This window comes from Pseudophryne corroboree, chromosome 2, assembly GCF_028390025.1.
Source record: "Pseudophryne corroboree isolate aPseCor3 chromosome 2, aPseCor3.hap2, whole genome shotgun sequence".
In the NCBI taxonomy this organism is placed as follows: Eukaryota; Metazoa; Chordata; class Amphibia; order Anura; family Myobatrachidae; genus Pseudophryne; species Pseudophryne corroboree.
Window position 1 is genome coordinate 596,829,865 of NC_086445.1, and position 20,895 is coordinate 596,850,759.

General features: G+C 44.6%; 1 protein-coding gene across 2 annotated transcripts in view; it reads left to right on the plus strand.

The window, feature by feature from the left end:
* The window catches only part of LOC135038305 (transcription elongation factor A protein 3-like), a 150,418-nt gene extending 130,140 nt beyond the window's left edge, over nt 1-20,278 (plus strand). For both annotated transcript variants that reach the window (XM_063954639.1, XM_063954640.1), the window contains 4 exons: nt 15,143-15,297; nt 15,680-15,826; nt 16,612-16,683; nt 17,609-20,278. In XM_063954639.1, the coding sequence (XP_063810709.1) occupies nt 15,143-15,297; nt 15,680-15,826; nt 16,612-16,683; nt 17,609-17,617 (383 nt within the window). In that variant the 3' untranslated portion in view covers nt 17,618-20,278. The remainder of the gene's footprint in view (nt 1-15,142; nt 15,298-15,679; nt 15,827-16,611; nt 16,684-17,608) is intronic.
* The last annotated feature ends 617 nt before the right edge of the window (nt 20,279-20,895 follow it).

Consider the following 20,895-nt stretch of genomic DNA (forward strand, 5'->3'; position numbering starts at 1 on the left):
CAGTGGACGCTCTGGTAACGCCGTGGGTGTACCAGTCAGTGTATGTATTCCCTCCTCTGCCCCTCATACCGAAAGTATTGAGAATCATAAGAAGGAGAGGAGTGAGAACTATACTCGTGGTTCCGGATTGGCCAAGAAGGTCTTGGTACCCGGAACTTCAAGAGATGCTCACGGACGAACCGTGGCCTCTACCTCTAAGACAGGACCTGCTACTGCAGGGGCCTTGTCTGTTCCAAGACTTACCGCGGCTGCGTTTGACGGCATGGCGGTTGAACGCCGGATCCTGAAGGACAAGGGCATTCCAGAAGAAGTCATCCCTACTCTGGTAAAAGCCAGAAAGGAAGTAACCGCAAAACATTATCACCGCATTTGGCGTAAATATGTTGCGTGGTGTGAGGCCAAGAAGGCCCCTACACAGGAATTTCAACTGGGTCGTTTCTTGCATTTCCTGCAAACAGGACTGTCTATGGGCCTAAAATTAGGGTCCATTAAGGTTCAAATTTCGGCCCTGTCGATATTCTTCCAGAAAGAACTGGCTTCAGTACCTGAAGTTCAGACATTTGTGAAAGGGGTGCTGCACATACAGCCTCCTTTTGTGCCTCCAGTGGCACCGTGGGATCTCAATGTTGTGTTGAGATTTCTAAAATCACACTGGTTTGAACCATTGTCTACGGTAGATTTAAAATATCTCACGTGGAAGGTGTCGATGCTGTTGGCCTTGGCTTCAGCTAGGCGTGTGTCAGAATTGGCGGCTTTATCATGTAAAAGCCCTTACCTAAATTTTCATTCTGATAGGGCGGAATTGAGGACTCGTCCTCAATTTCTACCTAAGGTGGTTTCTGCATTTCACATGAACCAACCTATTGTGGTACCTGCGGCTACTAGGGACTTAGAGGACTCTAAGTTGCTGGACGTTGTCAGGGCCTTGAAAATATATGTTTCCAGGACGGCTGGAGTCAGGAAAACTGACTCGCTGTTTATCCTGTATGCACCCAACAAGCTGGGTGCTCCTGCTTCAAAGCAGACGATTGCTCGTTGGATTTGTAGTACAATTCAGCTTGCACATTCCGTGGCAGGATTGCCACAGCCAAAATCAGTAAAAGCCCATTCCACAAGGAAAGTGGGCTCATCTTGGGCGGCTGCCCGAGGGGTCTCGGCTTTACAACTTTGCCGAGCAGCTACTTGGTCAGGGGCAAACACGTTTGCTAAATTCTACAAATTTGATACCCTGGCTGAGGAGGACCTGGAGTTCTCTCATTCGGTGCTGCAGAGTCATCCGCACTCTCCCGCCCGTTTGGGAGCTTTGGTATAATCCCCATGGTCCTTACGGAGTCCCAGCATCCACTTAGGACGTTAGAGAAAATAAGATTTTACTTACCGATAAATCTATTTCTCGTAGTCCGTAGTGGATGCTGGGCGCCCATCCCTAGTGCGGATTGTCTGCAATACTTGTATATAGTTATTGTTACAAAAAATTCGGGTTATTATTGTTGAGCCATCCTTTCAGAGGCTCCTTTAAATTTATCATACTGTTAACTGGGTTCAGATCACGAGTTGTACGGTGTGATTGGTGTGGCTGGTATGAGTCTTACCCGGGATTCAATATCCTTCCTTATTATGTACGCTCGTCCGGGCACAGTATCCTAACTGGCTTGGAGGAGGGTCATAGGGGTAGGAGCCAGTGCACACCACCTGATATCTCAAGCTTTTATTTTGTGCCCTGTCTCCTGCGGAGCCGCTATTCCCCATGGTCCTTACGGAGTCCCAGCATCCACTACGGACTACGAGAAATAGATTTATCGGTAAGTAAAATCTTATTTTTACATTTACAGTGTGCCCACTGTTTATTTTCTCAATTTAACTGTGCAGTGTGCTGAGTGATAGAGGGCATTTGTGGCGGCACTCACCCAGAGAGATCCCGGTTCCCCTCTAATAAAAGCCTTTGCTTAAAATTTAAAATGGGCGCCATTGAGGTGGGGGCGGAGCTTTAGCCCGCTCTGCACAGCGCCCGCTCTGTGCAGAGGGCTCAGCGCTTCCCGGCCGCGGCATACATTGCCGGCGGGGGATACAGGACGCTCACCGCTTCAGCTACACTGAAGCGGGTTAGTTTTAAATTTGGCGCCGAAACGGAGGGGCGGAGCTAACTCCCGCTCTGTACAGCGGGCTCAGCGCTTCCGCTCCCCGGCCCTGCAGCATTCCGCTCACTGCTTCAATCACGGCCGCTGAAAGCTCCTTCCCCTACACTGACATAGTATCATGCCTGGCTGTACTGTGCATGATACATAAGGAGGGGAAGGACCTTAATCCCGCTCTCCTCAGCGGGCTCCCCGCTCCCCGGCCACGGCTCACAACGCTCTATAGCCCAGAGGGATCTCTCCCTGCAGGGGAGACCTTTACCGGGCATTTCATAGAGGAAGCTTGCTCTGTAACAGGAGCTGTGTCTCAGCTCAATAAGGTTCAGGGCTAGTTGCATAACATATTAAGCAGAACCCAGGTTTTCTCTACCCTATTGGCTAGGAGTGTATATTTATTGGGTTCACTATTATATCACCCTGGAATAGGTATTTCTCTACCCTATTGGCTAGGAGTGTATATTTATTGGGTTCACTATTATATCACCCTGGAATATGTATTTCTCTACCCTATTGGGTTCACTATGTGTATAGATATATATGTAATGTATTTATATCACCCGGGCATATGTATTTCTCTACCCTATTGGGTTCAATAGGGGTGTGTATAGGAGATACAGATATTTATAGATGGATAATATATATATACTGTATATACCATATATAGTGGATACAACAAAACCCTTCCACAATGTTTATTAATAACACAGACCTGGGTTCACATTTCCACATAGCTCTTGCCACATAACAAAATTTTCCCCTGGCTTTTCTCGCAGGCGGGCTGCCATTTTGAGAAACCAGCGGAACCTCCCGAGAAAGAGGTGTTGCACCAGTTCTTCTTAATTTAGCGGTACAAATAATGCTATTTGTAATTTGGGGGACTGTGTGTGGCATCAGAAGAATAGCCACTGTGGCTCAGTACGCTAGTAGCAGGGACATTTATATATTAAAAAAAAAAAAAACTTAAGAGGAGCTCTCATAGCCTAGTGGCTAAGACTCCTAACCCGCAGCACAGCGTTACCGGTTCAGGTCTCTGCTGCTCCAGACATAAGTTTATTTGAAACATAACTGTCACTGCACGTTATAGTGCAGACATTACATAGGGCTACGCTTCTTTAACCCACCTTTTCTCTTTTCGTTCGTATCACCTGGTACAGTCAGAGAAATCCCTGTTAGGTGTGGATTGTGCGGTGAAGCCATCTGTTCAGCCCTCAGCGCAGCTACAGCACGCTACTTTTTGAACACAGATTATGCAGGTAATGTCACTATTAACAGAGACCCTGTACGTCATTTCTCCTCTCCAGGTTTCTAAAAGAACCTTACTAACCTTCCATGTTACACTGCAGATGAGAGGCCTCTCTTTAAGGAGGCGATACATGTCCAGGATACTGATTATGTTTCGTGGAGTCTGAACCAGTATCTCAGGATATTGAGGCGTATTGAACAGCAGTTCGTCTGGTGCTGCATGTAAAGGAGTCGGACTCTTCAGGTCCCCCGGGGTTTGATGCCAAGGAGGAAATGACAGCGACTTGTTCAGTTTCGGATGAGCTGGATATGCTCCGGTAGGCGGCCGTGAGACATCCGAATTCACAATTTCAGGTATCGAACAATGTTTGTTTGCCTAGCCTATCCTTTTCCCGCAGATAGCAGGAAACGATATCAGACCTCTCCAGGGTATACCCCTCAATGTCTCACCGGTCCAACAGGCTGCCGTTTTCCTGGGGCAACCTTGCTGAAGGATCCATCTGAGAGACATATGCCGCAGCAGAGGTTCGACCTTGTCCGGAGCAGGTAGGTTGTGGAACAATTGTACTCTAGGTTACATCAACTGATGCTTTGGGACAGATCAGAGTCACGATTCTGCTTTATATTCTTTTGAGGTCTTCACGTCTGTATACTCGGAACCTTCATTTTCGCTTCGGCTGTCTTAACCCGACGACCTCTGGGGCTGCGACAGTGGCAGGCGAACAGGGAATCCTAATGGGCAGATGGTTCACGGGAAAGAACTTCCTGCATGATTTCTCGAACCATTGGGGTAAGTCTACTTTTCTTTCCCCTACTGCTGCCCCAGCTCCAAGACGGACATTTACAGGTCCTTCCTTTAGATCTTTCCGTGCCCTTTCAGGGTTTCGACTCCATGTCAGGGGCGGCATCTCCGTCACCAAGGGATCTCATGGTAACGGGCTGAAGCAAAGGTTCAGCATCCTCGGTCCAGTCGGATTTTAGGTCCTCCAACACACCCACAGGTCAGACCTTCCTACCACCTGGGAGGTCCAAGGGTAGGCGCAGGTCTGGGGTCTTTCTGGGAGGACTGGGAAAGCTTGGGCGGTTACAGACTCGATTTTGGAGTCCAACCGTCTCAGGGGTCCCTCGGCAAGGGTCGGCCGGTTTACGATGACAAGAGAGTCATACTGCAGGCGGCGCTCCATATGCTTCAAACCGCATAGGGTGTTGATCCCTGTTGTCACATATCATTTGAATCAGAACGGTTCTCAGACCTTTGTTTTCTTTTCACGTGCCGAAGCCAGATGGCTCGACCAGGCCTATTCTAGCCTTAGAATCCTTTCAGTCTGTGATTGCTAGTTTTGAACAAGAAAGTGGGTTTTACGCGTCCCTTGTCTTCAGGGATGCCGGTTTACTGAACTCCGTTGGGTTTCCTCATCGGGCTTTTCTCATATTCGCATTACAGGATACTCATTTTCACGGTCAGTCCTTTCCATTCGATCTCTCTTCCGCTCCCACGGGTTCAGTAAGATCACAGAATAACTCTTTTTTAAGGGCAGGAAGTGATGTTGGTTCCCTAATTGGACAATCTACTGCTAGTATCCCACTATGCAGATTAGGTGGCTTCGGAATATCCGAAAGATCCAGGAGTTTCGGGTTCGACACGGATCCAATTTATGCTCCTAGTAGACGTTTCTCAACCCGGTCCGTCAGAGGATTTTTTTTTTCCTTCCTTGGCACCAGGTACTCTCTCTCTACAGTCAAGTTGCGACGCAATGAGTGGTCGCCTACATTCCCCTCTGAGCGGAGGACAACAATCTTTTTTCCAGGTCAAGCCGCCAGGTCAGACTCCCGGGTGAGAATACATTCCTCAGAGTTTTGTCAGCTGGTCCGCTGTTGGCGGAGATTTCGTATCGACCTCAGGGCGTTCTAACTGACTCTTTAACCCTTTACTACTCTCGGACGTGAGCTCTGGCGGCAGTAGCCGAGGATGCCCTTAGGGCTCCTTGGAGTTTCTGGTTAGTCTATCCTGCCTCCTTGTCTATTTCTACCTCACTTTCGGTAACACAGGAAGGGAGAATGCACGCTAGTCCTCTCGGTGGCGCCGGTTGGGCCACACATGACTTAAAGATCCAGCCTGCACCTGTTGTCAGTAGAGGAGCCTTGGCTCCTACCTCGACTGGACTGTCTACTTCAACAGGGTCCTTTTCTTTGTTCAATCTTACACTGAGTTCGTTTAACCGCGTGACTGTTCACGAGACCTCAGAAGGGAGGAGTTCCCTAGTTCGGTTATGCCTACTGGGCCCCGATTTCAGAAGTCTGTTACCTCTTCTCGCTTTTGCCACTTTTGGAAAACTTTATAGGGCATAGTGAGGATAATAGGGGTTTTTCCCCTTCTTTCAGTTACCATTCAGCCGTCATCTTGAGTTTCTCTGGGAGATTTTTGCTCGGCTGCGCTTCAAAATATATTGACCTGAATTTTAAGTCTCTGTCCTTTCGGTTTTCTTCCAAAAGAGAGGAGCCTGGCGGCTGTAAGTTCGGGCTCTCTTTCAGGGAGTACTCTATTGGCAACTCCCCCGGCTGAGTTTCAGACTCAGCGGTCGTTTCTTCCAGAGGGGATGTCCGTTTTTCATATAAATCTGACACTAGTGTTTTCAGCACTTTTTGAATGTTGTCAGGGCTCACCGACTTTCTCGACAGAGAAATTAGGCTATTCGACGAAGTGTTTTCTTCTTTGTTCTGTACGATGCTCACGTACTAAATAGCCGGGGTTCCAGCATACGCTGGGCTGTTGGATACATCTGACCATCAGACAGTCCTCTTGGCGGTTGCTCGGGAGCCTCCGCTTCATTTTTCATCGCACTCTACGAGTGTTGTGGGACCTTTGTGGGTGGCTGCCCATGGGGTTTCCATGAATACTTTGTCGAGCGGCTACTTGGTCGGACCGACATTCGTTTTGTCAAATTCTACAAGTCTGACACTTTTGCGGCCTCTGCATCACAGTTTGGCCGAGCGGTTTTACAGGACTCTCAGCTCTCTCCCACCCGTTTTGGGAGCTCTGGGACGTCCCCATTGTAACTACGCTCCAGTGGCCCCTAGTGGATGAAGGAGAAATCAGGATTTTGGTACTTACCGATAAATCCCTTTCTCCGATTCCACAGGGGCCACTGGACGCCCGCCCAGCGCTGTTCCTCCTTGTTTTTTGCTTAACGGCTTGCAGATCACCATATGACTGCTTGTTGAGTTCAGGCTAGCCTGGTTTTTGTTAAATTCTGTTCCAGGTTTGGTTTGTGTTCTCCTGGTTTACAGGGCGTCATTAACCTCCTCTACCTTACGGTTTGTTTATTAGAGATGAGCGGGTTCGGTTTCTCTGAATCCGAACCCGCCAGAACTTCATGTTTTTTTTCACGGGTCCGAGCGACTCGGATCTTCCCGCCTTGCTCGGTTAACCCGAGCGCGCCCGAACGTCATCATGACGCTGTCGGATTCTCGCGAGGCTCGGATTCTATCGCGAGACTCGGATTCTATATAAGGAGCCGCGCGTCGCCGCCATTTTCACACGTGCATTGAGATTGATAGGGAGAGGACGTGGCTGGCGTCCTCTCCGTTTAGAATAGATTAGAGAGACACTTGATTTACTAATTTTGGGGAGCATTAGGAGTACTCAGTACAGTGCAGAGTTTTGCTGATAGTGACCACCAGTTTTATTTATAATCCGTTCTCTGCCTGAAAAAAGCGATACACAGCACACAGTGACTCAGTCACATACCATATCTGTGTGCACTGCTCAGGCTCAGGCCAGTGTGCTGCATCATCTATTATCTATATATAATATTATATATATCTGTCTGACTGCTCAGCTCACACAGCTTATAATTGTGGGGGAGACTGGGGAGCACTACTGCAGTGCCAGTTATAGGTTATAGCAGGAGCCAGGAGTACATAATATATTATATAGTGAGTGACCACCAGACACACAGTGCAGTTTATTTAATATATCTGTTCTCTGCCTGAAAAAAGCGATACACACAGTGACTCAGTCAGTCACATACCATATCTGTGTGCACTGCTCAGGCTCAGGCCAGTGTGCTGCATCATCTATATATATTATATATCTGTCTGACTGCTCAGCTCACACAGCTTATAATTGTGGGGGAGACTGGGGAGCACTACTGCAGTGCCAGTTATAGGTTATAGCAGGAGCCAGGAGTACATAATATTATATTAAAATTAAACAGTGCACACTTTTGCTGCAGGAGTGCCACTGCCAGTGTGACTAGTGACCAGTGACCTGACCACCAGTATATATAATATTAGTAGTATACTATCTCTTTATCAACCAGTCTATATTAGCAGCAGACACAGTACAGTGCGGTAGTTCACGGCTGTGGCTACCTCTGTGTCGGCACTCGGCAGCCCGTCCATAATTGTATATACCACCTAACCGTGGTTTTTTTTTCTTTCTTTATACATACATACTAGTTACGAGTATACTATCTCTTTATCAACCAGTCTATATTAGCAGCAGACACAGTACAGTGCGGTAGTTCACGGCTGTGGCTACCTCTGTGTCGGCACTCGGCAGCCCGTCCATAATTGTATATACCACCTAACCGTGTTTTTTTTTTCTTTCTTTATACATACATACTAGTTACGAGTATACTATCTCTTTATCAACCAGTCTATATATTAGCAGCAGACACAGTACAGTGCGGTAGTTCACGGCTGTGGCTACCTCTGTGTCGGCACTCGGCAGCCCGTCCATAATTGTATATACCACCTAACCGTGGTTTTTTTTTCTTTCTTTATACATACATACTAGTTACGAGTATACTATCTCTTTATCAACCAGTCTATATATTAGCAGCAGACACAGTACAGTGCGGTAGTTCACGGCTGTGGCTACCTCTGTGTCGGCACTCGGCAGCCCGTCCATAATTGTATATACCACCTAACCGTGGTTTTTTTTTCTTTCTTTATACATACATACTAGTTATGAGTATACTATCTCTTTATCAACCAGTCTATATTAGCAGCAGACACAGTACAGTGCGGTAGTTCACGGCTGTGGCTACCTCTGTGTCGGCACTCGGCAGCCCGTCCATAATTGTATATACCACCTAACCGTGGTTTTTTTTTCTTTCTTTATACATACATACTAGTTACGAGTATACTATCTCTTTATCAACCAGTCTATATATTAGCAGCAGACACAGTACAGTGCGGTAGTTCACGGCTGTGGCTACCTCTGTGTCGGCACTCGGCAGCCCGTCCATAATTGTATATACCACCTAACCGTGGTTTTTTTTTCTTTCTTTATACATACATACTAGTTACGAGTATACTATCTCTTTATCAACCAGTCTATATATTAGCAGCAGACACAGTACAGTGCGGTAGTTCACGGCTGTGGCTACCTCTGTGTCGGCACTCGGCAGCCCGTCCATAATTGTATACTAGTATCCAATCCATCCATCTCCATTGTTTACCTGAGGTGCCTTTTAGTTGTGCCTATTAAAATATGGAGAACAAAAATGTTGAGGTTCCAAAATTAGGGAAAGATCAAGATCCACTTCCACCTCGTGCTGAAGCTGCTGCCACTAGTCATGGCCGAGACGATGAAATGCCAGCAACGTCGTCTGCCAAGGCCGATGCCCAATGTCATAGTACAGAGCATGTCAAATCCAAAACACCAAATATCAGTAAAAAAAGGACTCCAAAACCTAAAATAAAATTGTCGGAGGAGAAGCGTAAACTTGCCAATATGCCATTTACCACACGGAGTGGCAAGGAACGGCTGAGGCCCTGGCCTATGTTCATGGCTAGTGGTTCAGCTTCACATGAGGATGGAAGCACTCAGCCTCTCGCTAGAAAAATGAAAAGACTCAAGCTGGCAAAAGCAGCACAGCAAAGAACTGTGCATTCTTCGAAATCCCAAATCCACAAGGAGAGTCCAATTGTGTCGGTTGCGATGCCTGACCTTCCCAACACTGGACGTGAAGAGCATGCGCCTTCCACCATTTGCACGCCCCCTGCAAGTGCTGGAAGGAGCACCCGCAGTCCAGTTCCTGATAGTCAGATTGAAGATGTCAGTGTTGAAGTACACCAGGATGAGGAGGATATGGGTGTTGCTGGCGCTGGGGAGGAAATTGACCAGGAGGATTCTGATGGTGAGGTGGTTTGTTTAAGTCAGGCACCCGGGGAGACACCTGTTGTCCGTGGGAGGAATATGGCCGTTGACATGCCAGGTGAAAATACCAAAAAAATCAGCTCTTCGGTGTGGAGGTATTTCACCAGAAATGCGGACAACAGGTGTCAAGCCGTGTGTTCCCTTTGTCAAGCTGTAATAAGTAGGGGTAAGGACGTTAACCACCTCGGAACATCCTCCCTTATACGTCACCTGCAGCGCATTCATAATAAGTCAGTGACAAGTTCAAAAACTTTGGGTGACAGCAGAAGCAGTCCACTGACCAGTAAATCCCTTCCTCTTGTAACCAAGCTCACGCAAACCACCCCACCAACTCCCTCAGTGTCAATTTCCTCCTTCCCCAGGAATGCCAATAGTCCTGCAGGCCATGTCACTGGCAATTCTGACGAGTCCTCTCCTGCCTGGGATTCCTCCGATGCATCCTTGCGTGTAACGCCTACTGCTGCTGGCGCTGCTGTTGTTGCCGCTGGGAGTCGATGGTCATCCCAGAGGGGAAGTCGTAAGCCCACTTGTACTACTTCCAGTAAGCAATTGACTGTTCAACAGTCCTTTGCGAGGAAGATGAAATATCACAGCAGTCATCCTACTGCAAAGCGGATAACTGAGTCCTTGACAACTATGTTGGTGTTAGACGTGCGTCCGGTATCCGCCGTTAGTTCACAGGGAACTAGACAATTTATTGAGGCAGTGTGCCCCCGTTACCAAATACCATCTAGGTTCCACTTCTCTAGGCAGGCGATACCGAGAATGTACACGGACGTCAGAAAAAGACTCACCAGTGTCCTAAAAAATGCAGTTGTACCCAATGTCCACTTAACCACGGACATGTGGACAAGTGGAGCAGGGCAGGGTCAGGACTATATGACTGTGACAGCCCACTGGGTAGATGTATGGACTCCCGCCGCAAGAACAGCAGCGGCGGCACCAGTAGCAGCATCTCGCAAACGCCAACTCTTTCCTAGGCAGGCTACGCTTTGTATCACCGCTTTCCAGAATACGCACACAGCTGAAAACCTCTTACGGCAACTGAGGAAGATCATCGCGGAATGGCTTACCCCAATTGGACTCTCCTGTGGATTTGTGGCATCGGACAACGCCAGCAATATTGTGTGTGCATTAAATATGGGCAAATTCCAGCACGTCCCATGTTTTGCACATACCTTGAATTTGGTGGTGCAGAATTTTTTAAAAAACGACAGGGGCGTGCAAGAGATGCTGTCGGTGGCCAGAAAAATTGCGGGACACTTTCGGCGTACAGGCACCACGTACAGAAGACTGGAGCACCACCAAAAACTACTGAACCTGCCCTGCCATCATCTGAAGCAAGAAGTGGTAACGAGGTGGAATTCAACCCTCTATATGCTTCAGAGGTTGGAGGAGCAGCAAAAGGCCATTCAAGCCTATACAATTGAGCACGATATAGTAGGTGGAATGCACCTGTCTCAAGTGCAGTGGAGAATGATTTCAACGTTGTGCAAGGTTCTGATGCCCTTTGAACTTGCCACACGTGAAGTCAGTTCAGACACTGCCAGCCTGAGTCAGGTCATTCCCCTCATCAGGCTTTTGCAGAAGAAGCTGGAGGCATTGAAGAAGGAGCTAAAAGGGAGCGATTCCGCTAGGCATGTGGGACTTGTGGATGCAGCCCTTAATTTGCTTAACAAGGATTCACGGGTGGTCAATCTGTTGAAATCAGAGCACTACATTTTGGCCACCATGCTCGATCCTAGATTTAAAGCCTACCTTGGATCTCTCTTTCCGGCAGACACAGGTCTGCTGGGGTTGAAAGACCTGCTGGTGACAAAATTGTCAAGTCAAGCGGAACGCGACCTGTCAACATCTCCTCCTTCACATTCTCCCGCAACTGGGGGTGCGAGGAAAAGGCTCAGAATTCCGAGCCCACCCGCTGGCGGTGATGCAGGGCAGTCTGGAGCGACTGCTGATGCTGACATCTGGTCCGGACTGAAGGACCTGACAACGATTACGGACATGTCGTCTACTGTCACTGCATATGATTCTCTCAACATTGATAGAATGGTGGAGGATTATATGAGTGACCGCATCCAAGTAGGCACGTCACACAGTCCGTACTTATACTGGCAGGAAAAAGAGGCAATTTGGAGGCCCTTGCACAAACTGGCTTTATTCTACCTAAGTTGCCCTCCCACAAGTGTGTACTCCGAAAGAGTGTTTAGTGCCGCCGCTCACCTTGTCAGCAATCGGCGTACGAGGTTACATCCAGAAAATGTGGAGAAGATGATGTTCATTAAAATGAATTATAATCAATTCCTCCGCGGAGACATTGACCAGCAGCAATTGCCTCCACAAAGTACACAGGGAGCTGAGATGGTGGATTCCAGTGGGGACGAATTGATAATCTGTGAGGAGGGGGATGTACACGGTGATATATCGGAGGGTGAAGATGAGGTGGACATCTTGCCTCTGTAGAGCCAGTTTGTGCAAGGAGAGATTAATTGCTTCTTTTTTGGGGGGGGTCCAAACCAACCCGTCATATCAGTCACAGTCGTGTGGCAGACCCTGTCACTGAAATGATGGGTTGGTTAAAGTGTGCATGTCCTGTTTTGTTTATACAACATAAGGGTGGGTGGGAGGGCCCAAGGACAATTCCATCTTGCACCTCTTTTTTCTTTTCTTTTTCTTTGCATCATGTGCTGATTGGGGAGGGTTTTTTGGAAGGGACATCCTGCGTGACACTGCAGTGCCACTCCTAGATGGGCCCGGTGTTTGTGTCGGCCACTAGGGTCGCTAATCTTACTCACACAGTCAGCTACCTCATTGCGCCTCTTTTTTTCTTTGCGTCATGTGCTGTTTGGGGAGGGTTTTTTGGAAGGGACATCCTGCGTGACACTGCAGTGCCACTCCTAGATGGGCCCGGTGTTTGTGTCGGCCACTAGGGTCGCTAATCTTACTCACACAGCTACCTCATTGCGCCTCTTTTTTTCTTTGCGTCATGTGCTGTTTGGGGAGGGTTTTTTGGAAGGGACATCCTGCGTGACACTGCAGTGCCACTCCTAGATGGGCCCGGTGTTTGTGTCGGCCACTAGGGTCGCTTATCTTACTCACACAGCGACCTCGGTGCAAATTTTAGGACTAAAAATAATATTGTGAGGTGTGAGGTATTCAGAATAGACTGAAAATGAGTGTAAATTATGGTTTTTGAGGTTAATAATACTTTGGGATCAAAATGACCCCCAAATTCTATGATTTAAGCTGTTTTTTAGTGTTTTTTGAAAAAAACACCCGAATCCAAAACACACCCGAATCCAAAAAAAAAAATTCGGTGAGGTTTTGCCAAAACGCGTTCGAACCCAAAACACGGCCGCGGAACCGAACCCAAAACCAAAACACAAAACCCGAAAAATTTCAGGCGCTCATCTCTATTTTATTACAGCTCTCCTCGGGCACAGTTTTACGTAGACTGGCTTGGAGGGGAGATAGTAGGGGAGGAGCTAGCCACAGTGTGAGAATTTTAAAGTGCCAGCTCCCAACTACTGCCTACTATTTCCCCATTGTAACTACGCTCCAGTGGCCCCTGTGGAATCGGAGAAAGGGATTTATCGGTAAGTACCAAAATCCTGATTACAGGTTGAGTAGCCCTTATCCAAAATGCTTGGGACCAGAAGTATTTTGGATATCGTATTTTTCCGTATTTTGGAATAATTGCATACCATAATGAGATATCATGGCGATGGGACCTAAGTCTAAGCACAGAATGCATTTATGATTCATATACACCTTATACACACAACCTGAAGGTCATTTTAGCCAATATTTTTAATAACTTTGCGCATTAAACAAAGTGTGTGTAAATTCACACAATTCAGTTATGTTTCATATACACCTTATACACACAGCCTGAAGGTAATTTAATATAATATTTTTAATAACTTTGTGTATTAAACAAAGTTTGTGTACATTGAGCATCAGAAAACAAAGATTTCACTATCTCACTCTCACTCAAAAAAATCCGTATTTCGGAATATTTGGATATGGGATACTCAACCGGGATCCCGGCGGGGAGGGGCGAGTGCAGCAAGCCCCTTGCGGGCTCGCTGCGCTCGCCACGCTGTGGGCTCGGTGGCGACCTGCGGTCGCCACGGGTTCTGTTCCCACTCTATGGGTGTCGTGGACACCCACGAGTGGAAATAGTCCCTGTTGGTCGGCATGCAGACCATCGGGAAAGTGAGCCGTCGGGCTCGTGGAGGAGGTCATGTGACTGTCGGTCAGCTGACCGGCGGTCACATGAATACCACCCACTCAACCTGTAACATAATTTCTAATATAAGAGTTGGTGTTGACCATATTCCATCTTATGACTAATTGTTTATTTTATTACTTGATATTTCTTGGGCATGCTAGTACTGTAAATTTAGGACTGCAAGTGCTAGCAAGCCAATAATTGCCTGTGGCACCTAGAGCATGCTGGTTCTTGTACTCTATAAATGGCAAACATACTCTTTTAGCCAGGGCTCCCCTGCAGACTTTAGTAGTACAAACTTATCTAATAGTAGAAAAACATAAATAGAAAATAGACTTTTACTAGACATAAACAACTCACCAAATACATCTTTACAAACTTTATTCTGCTCCTAGATTCATAGTAGCAAACAGGATTAAAAGTAAAGGGGCCTGCAAACTTGTAGTGAATCTGGCTGAAACATGAGTGAAATTGTTTTGAATAGATACCTGTGAGACTCCTATTCAGGTTATGAATTAGCTTAATTGATACTGAGTAATTCTTATTCTGCCTACCTTTCTGGTGCAGTGAGAGACTTCACATTGATCTGGTTGTCTCACACACAATCTGGGAGGGTATGCAACCATGATTTTCTAGCACATACCATTACTTTAATACCCCTTTCAGACCACCAGCAATATCCTGGGTTATTGCACGTAAACGCACAACAACCCGGTATATTGTGTGAAAGCACCCTGTTGAAATAATCTGGGTCCAGTGACCCGGAATTTTCACTCTGGTAGCTACCAGGGCTAAACGCAGCTTCAACCTGGATAGTGGTGGTGTGAATGGTTAAGCCGGGTCGATGCAACACGGGACCCGTTCACACAGTAAGAAGAGCCGGTGCATGGAGATGATGTCATCTCCAAGTCTCGCCTCTGCACGTGACGTGTTGATTTAATTGACTCGGCAATAAGTCGGGGCCGCCAGTCTGAAAGGGGTCTCAGCCAGGTCGCACCCAGGTTGTACCCGTGTACAAATCCCAAGTGCAACCCAGCATTAGCAGTGAGAAAAGGAAATTAATTATGTATGCCCCTGTATCCACCTCCCAAGGTGTAGGGGACTAGAAACGCAACTTCTCAAAAGCTAAACATTCCAATTTCCACATAGTTTTGTTGGACAGAAAAACAAGGTAACCTGTTACATACAGTTACATTCCACTCTAAATGATGTTAATTGTATTTGATGTAATGTGTAGTATGCTTGTGTGTATCTCTTGAATACAGTGTCTGCCCATGGATTATTTTCATTTATGCCACTGTGTTTGATTGTTTTACCTGGTTAATGATATAATACTCATGTCATTGTCCCTAACTTTCTCACGCATATACAATGAAATTAAAGCCACGGATATGAAATACAGAAATAGGGTCAGGAGTCGGATTAGTAACCTAAAGGATCCAAAGAATCCCAACCTGAGACGCAACGTCCTCTGTGGAGTGGTATCACCGCAGAAGATGGCAACAATGACAGCTGAGGTGACCGCATCTTACAGCATGAAATAAGGGGCTTACCCTCTGACCTACAAAGCATTACACCCTGTTCTGAGATCAATGTACCCTAGAAGCTCAATGAGCTGGATATGAAAGAATAAAACGCTTTCTTCTAATTTACCCTAATTGGCTGCTTAGAACTAGCTTACTCAATTGTCCTTCTGAATTTAGATTAGAACACATTCATTTCCAGGTTGCTGGGTTTGGAGTTTACATTTCTTCCTGGCAGATACAGTATAACTGTTTAAATCAACTTGTGGCATTTTGTCCTTTTTATCTTGGGAGGTGAAATAGTACTTTATAAAGTGACCTTATGTTAACTTGAAATTGTGGTTTAGAGGTGACTCTATCTCCTCTTATATAACAGGAGATGGCAAGTGATGAGCTGAAGGAACTTAGGAACACTCTAACACAGGAGGCCATAAGGGAACATCAGATGGCAAAGACAGGAGGAACTCAGACAGACTTACTGCAGTGTGATAAGTGCAGGAAAAAGAACTGCAGCTACAACCAGGTATGTTATTAAGTCTAATGTATTCTTAGCTCTATTGTTATTAAAATTATTATTATTATTATTATTAATTATTATTATTATTACTATTATTAGTTATTTATATGCTGCACACATACAAACTGTGCGGCTGATGCAGTGCTGCATGTAAATATGTTTCACAGATGGATCTTGTGACCTGTGCATGCATACAAACTGGGCATACACAACTGTGGGCAACTACGGGCAAATCAGGGTCTTTCGTGACTCCGTCACTACGCCTCTTGTGGCTGGGGTGTATCTCGATGGCAGTGTATGCGCAACTGGGGTTTATGCAAAGTTGATTCTGAGTTCCAATGGATCTAGGGACAGATTAACAATGGAGTGGATATAGCTCCAGCTCCAGGCCCCCACATAACAATAGGCCCTTGATCATGATAGAATGATTATGACCAGTGACCAGCAGGCCACACGGTCGGTCATAAGTATTAAAATTGTATTTATGTTTAACTCACAAAATTATGCAATTTTTTTTACTTTTACATTTTTTTTTTTAAAATCTTTTTATTAAAGCATCACAGACATCACAAACATCCAATGTATCATTTAAATTGGAACACTAAGATTAGAAAAACAATTCCATGTCCATAATTGCTCTTAAAGGGGAATCCAATTACCAAAAATAAAATAATGTCACACAGCAAATTTTACTGGGAAAACATTTGATAAGCTTGAAAACTGTCAATTTTAGAATGCTGTCATTTAGAATGCAGTCAGTTAATATGCTGTCACTAACTCTATTCCTCTAGGTACAGACGCGCAGTGCAGATGAGCCAATGACAACTTTTGTGTTGTGTAATGAGTGTGGGCATCGCTGGAAAGTAAGTAATCCACAACACTTATTGTCCCAGCACACAAATCTATTTTTCAGTTTCATCCTCTTTTAATACCTGTCTAACTAACACTAATTTCTGTTACCACTATATGGCTCTGATCTCTTTCTGATCTTCTTTTGTGTCTAAAGGGCCATAGACACAATGCAATATCACACATTGCCCAGTGTGCATGCTGTGGACGATGAATGATGTGCGGTCCAGCCCATTGTTATCGCCCCCCTCCGTCGGCGGTGCATGCAGCTCAATTTGGACTTATTGTCCAAAACTAAATGCAAGAGCTGGCCGCGGCATGACGTCACTGTATGATATCGCTTGCGATATCATACAGTGTGTATGCACTATGTCGGCGGCACAGGAGGGGAGGGGAAACACTATGCAATATCACTCATGAAGCGTATCACATAGTATGTACAGACCTTTACACTTGATATGATTATTTCATAACCCATTACCAGCTAGATGTACTGAAAAACATACACTTTTAGGGTTCCAGGAGGACTGGGTCTGAGAAACACTGATCTAACCAATCAGGAAATATGCATTACATATAATAGCATCATTGTTATGAAGCCACTGACTTTCCTGTGATACCATAGAGAGTAGTAGGCACGGAATGATGGAGGGTCATGCTATAACCCACTTTAAAAAAAATCTAACAAATCCTAACAAATAATTAGATTACAGACCATAGGACCGCCTGATTGTACAGTTGGTAACACAGCATTCTATATAAATATTAATAAAAACCATTGTTCTCCCTCTGTGTATCTGCTATTTCCAGCTAAATATATTTGCAATGTTTCGGCTGTTGGTGTGGGCTGTCCTATGGTCTGTACCTCCTGTTATGTCTGTCATGCTCTAAATGATCATCAGTTGTGAGCGCTCTAAACTTTTTTTCTTTATCTTGCAGTTCTGTTGATCTGTGACCTGCTATAAAATGTTCCACCGTGATTCGGCAATGCCCCAGAATTAAAGTTGTTTTCTCATATTTGTGCTTTACTAACCCCATCCCGAAGCCTATATATCTCCATTTTAAAAATCAACAGGTCCACTCCTTACATTTTGTATATCCTAGAGAGACCCGAGTTACATAATGTTTGTACTGTAGATTAATATCCTGGGTAGATGCTTCATTTCAAAACTTCAGAACTTTATTTTTAGGGAAGGGTTTTTCATTGACATTTTAGTTGGTGTCCCTGTTTCTATTAAAGTGCTGGATGTCTGTAGGCCTAATTCAGAAATGAATGCAGTTCACAAAGCAGCTGCGGTAATATGCTAATGCAGCAGAAGCCTCCTGATGGCTGTTCTGATCTGCTGCTGTAGCCGAAGATGCAGCACAGGATCATCTGCGTAAACATTGGTTATTTGAGTAACTCACTACACCCCCTTGTATTCTGCAAGCTGCCTGTCGTCGCCCCCAAATGCCAGCATGCTGTGACGTTTGGGACACTGAGAGCGACATTGTAGCCAGGGACCTGCACATACGCATGCGCAGATCCAAAAACATTGCAGATGTACGTTAATATTGGATTTACGGTCATCTCTGATTTAGGCCCTGTATTTCTGAAAACAAAAAGGTCAAGCGGCACCTAGTAAAGGTATCTAGATCTGCAGCTAATAAGATATATACAGTATATCTGTATTTATTTCCTACAGAGTAACTAAATGTTACAAATTCCTTTACAGCATGTAAGATGCATATATATGGTAAAACCAGATATTAAATAGGGTGTTTTTTTTTTTCAATAATGATGTTTTTTATTAATTTCCAAATATAGAGGAAAAAACAAATAACAAATAAATGTACACGAACATACGTCATATAGAAAGTGCTACATTGAGCTAATACATAGAGCCTGATCATAAACAGCAAATCTAAATTCAGAGGCTCAGTTCACTAATAGTGTACATAGTTTCTTTTAACTATCAATCATAACTATAACCGTAAAAGTAATATGATAGAGAGCTCAGTAGAGAAGAAAAGTGAGAAAGACATAACAAGACAGTGACACACGGGGGAGAGAAATAAAAAAAAAAAGAAGAAAAACCCTATGTGCAGGGGAATACCTTACTCAGAAATTGTAACATAAAGGTAAATAGGGTGTTTTTACCCTATACCTAACTGCATTGTATAGTATCTCCATCCTCACATTTAGATCTGGATGTATGTGCGCTTTATTTCTGTAGATATAATAATCACAATCAACCGCTTGAGATATTTGATAATAACATTGTTACAGCCATTGAATTATTGTTTTGGGATTTTTTTGTTTTTTTATTACATTATCTGGCACTTGAGAAATGTGTAAGGAGCTAAATAAGGGCTCAGAGGAGAGACATCGGAAGAGATCAAACCCGGTCATGGGTGAAACGCGTATTCCACTTCAACTGATCCACCAGACTCACTCTTGGGACATAGCGGCTCCAGCTGACCCGGCGCTCCTTACTACCTACCACCTAGGTTCTGGTAATATATCACGCACTAATCAAAACCCTGGTTGTGAGACTCTGCAACTCCTGGGCAGCATAACATATATGCGTGATACTTTGAATAGGATTTATTGGTATTGAAGGCTGCTCAGCACTGTCTGTTTTAACTAGACCCTATCTCCGTTCCTATTCATTGTATTCAAGTGATCATTACATGTGGATTCACGATTAGTGAACCGAGGAACAATGATTTCTCTGATTGATTGTGGTTATTAAGATTGGCAACTACTCAGAGAATATACTTGTTCACATATTTGATTGATTTCTTTCAAAAACTACATTCATAACTTGCCAAACTTAGCCCTTTTCCTATGTATGTATATATGGACTCTCACCGACAATTCAGAGGATGTGAGGACAGGTACCGGTCATTTGCTGCGCATCATAGTTCCTCTGCCTAACGCCGGCAGCAGATCCTCCTTTTTGTGCTGTTCTTTTTCTTGAACCAACTCTCCATTTAACATCACTTATTAGGTAGACTCTCATTAGTGATCCCTGAGTTGTATTTTATTGGTCTACTATCATACCATGCTGTTTATGCCCAATACCGTCCGATCTTGAATGCTAAGCAGTGTTGGGCTTGGTCAGTACTTGAATGGTAGACCTCCTGGGAATACCAAGTTTAGAAGTACTAGACTATCTTACTCTGTGCCGAACGCTGACAGCAGAATCACCACTTTTCTGTCTTTTCATTTACTTTTACTTAATATTGTCATATCAATCAGACTATTACCAGGTGGACATTCTGTCAGTTCCTTCAATGAGCGCAGCTTTTTAGGAGTTTGGTGTGTTAGGGTCATTTGTGAGCCCATATCTCTATGATTATTGTCATTATTCCAAAAAATACCCAAGAGTCTCTGAGAATTTACCTATTATTTGGTCCACATTTGAATTATTGTGAGTTCTTTAAAATAAGTATTTTGCAGGTCCAAGGGACTACGACAGATGAATCGCATCTACTTAAGGTGGTCGTATGCTCCCTATCTTACATGCATTTTAACGTTTAACATTAGTTTTTATTTGTTTTGAATACACCCGGCTATATCTTTTCTTTTTAATGAATATTTAATAAAAATGTTCCACTAATCTTGCTACATTGCTTTTTTCTCAAGAGTGCACCCAACAAGAGTCTTCTTTCCTTTTACATTTAGTAAACTGTGTAAGTAGAACAGATAAAGTCAGTGGGGTCAATCCAATTGGGTGCGAGTTGCTGTTTTCTCTTAGACTTCCCTCCTGCCCCCCCTAATGACTAATTAGGCAATTGGAAATTTCCAATTAGTTTTAATTAATTGCTTTATACAACCCAAATTTAGAGTATTTATTTTTTGAAAAATATATTTAATAATTTTTTATATATATTTTCAAAGCCACCTCAAAGTACCCCTATAGCATCTTTTTTTCCTACTTTTGTTTTCATTTTTCATTTTTTTTGTATAAAAGTAAACAAGAAGTTTGCTTCTCATTTTCTTAGTTTAAAAAAAAATGCACACACCAGCCATTTAACACTACTTAAAAATCTCCTTATGACCACTAACAGCCTTCTGTATGATTCTGCAAACTATATTGTCATTTTGGGGGTGTTCAGGAAGGTCACCTCACTTTTTCATGCACTTCTCTCAAATCACATGACTGCCAATTTACAAACCTCCGTTGCAAGTTCTGCAAATAAGCATTTTTGATTGGAGAATTCTCGGGAGCGTGCATTCG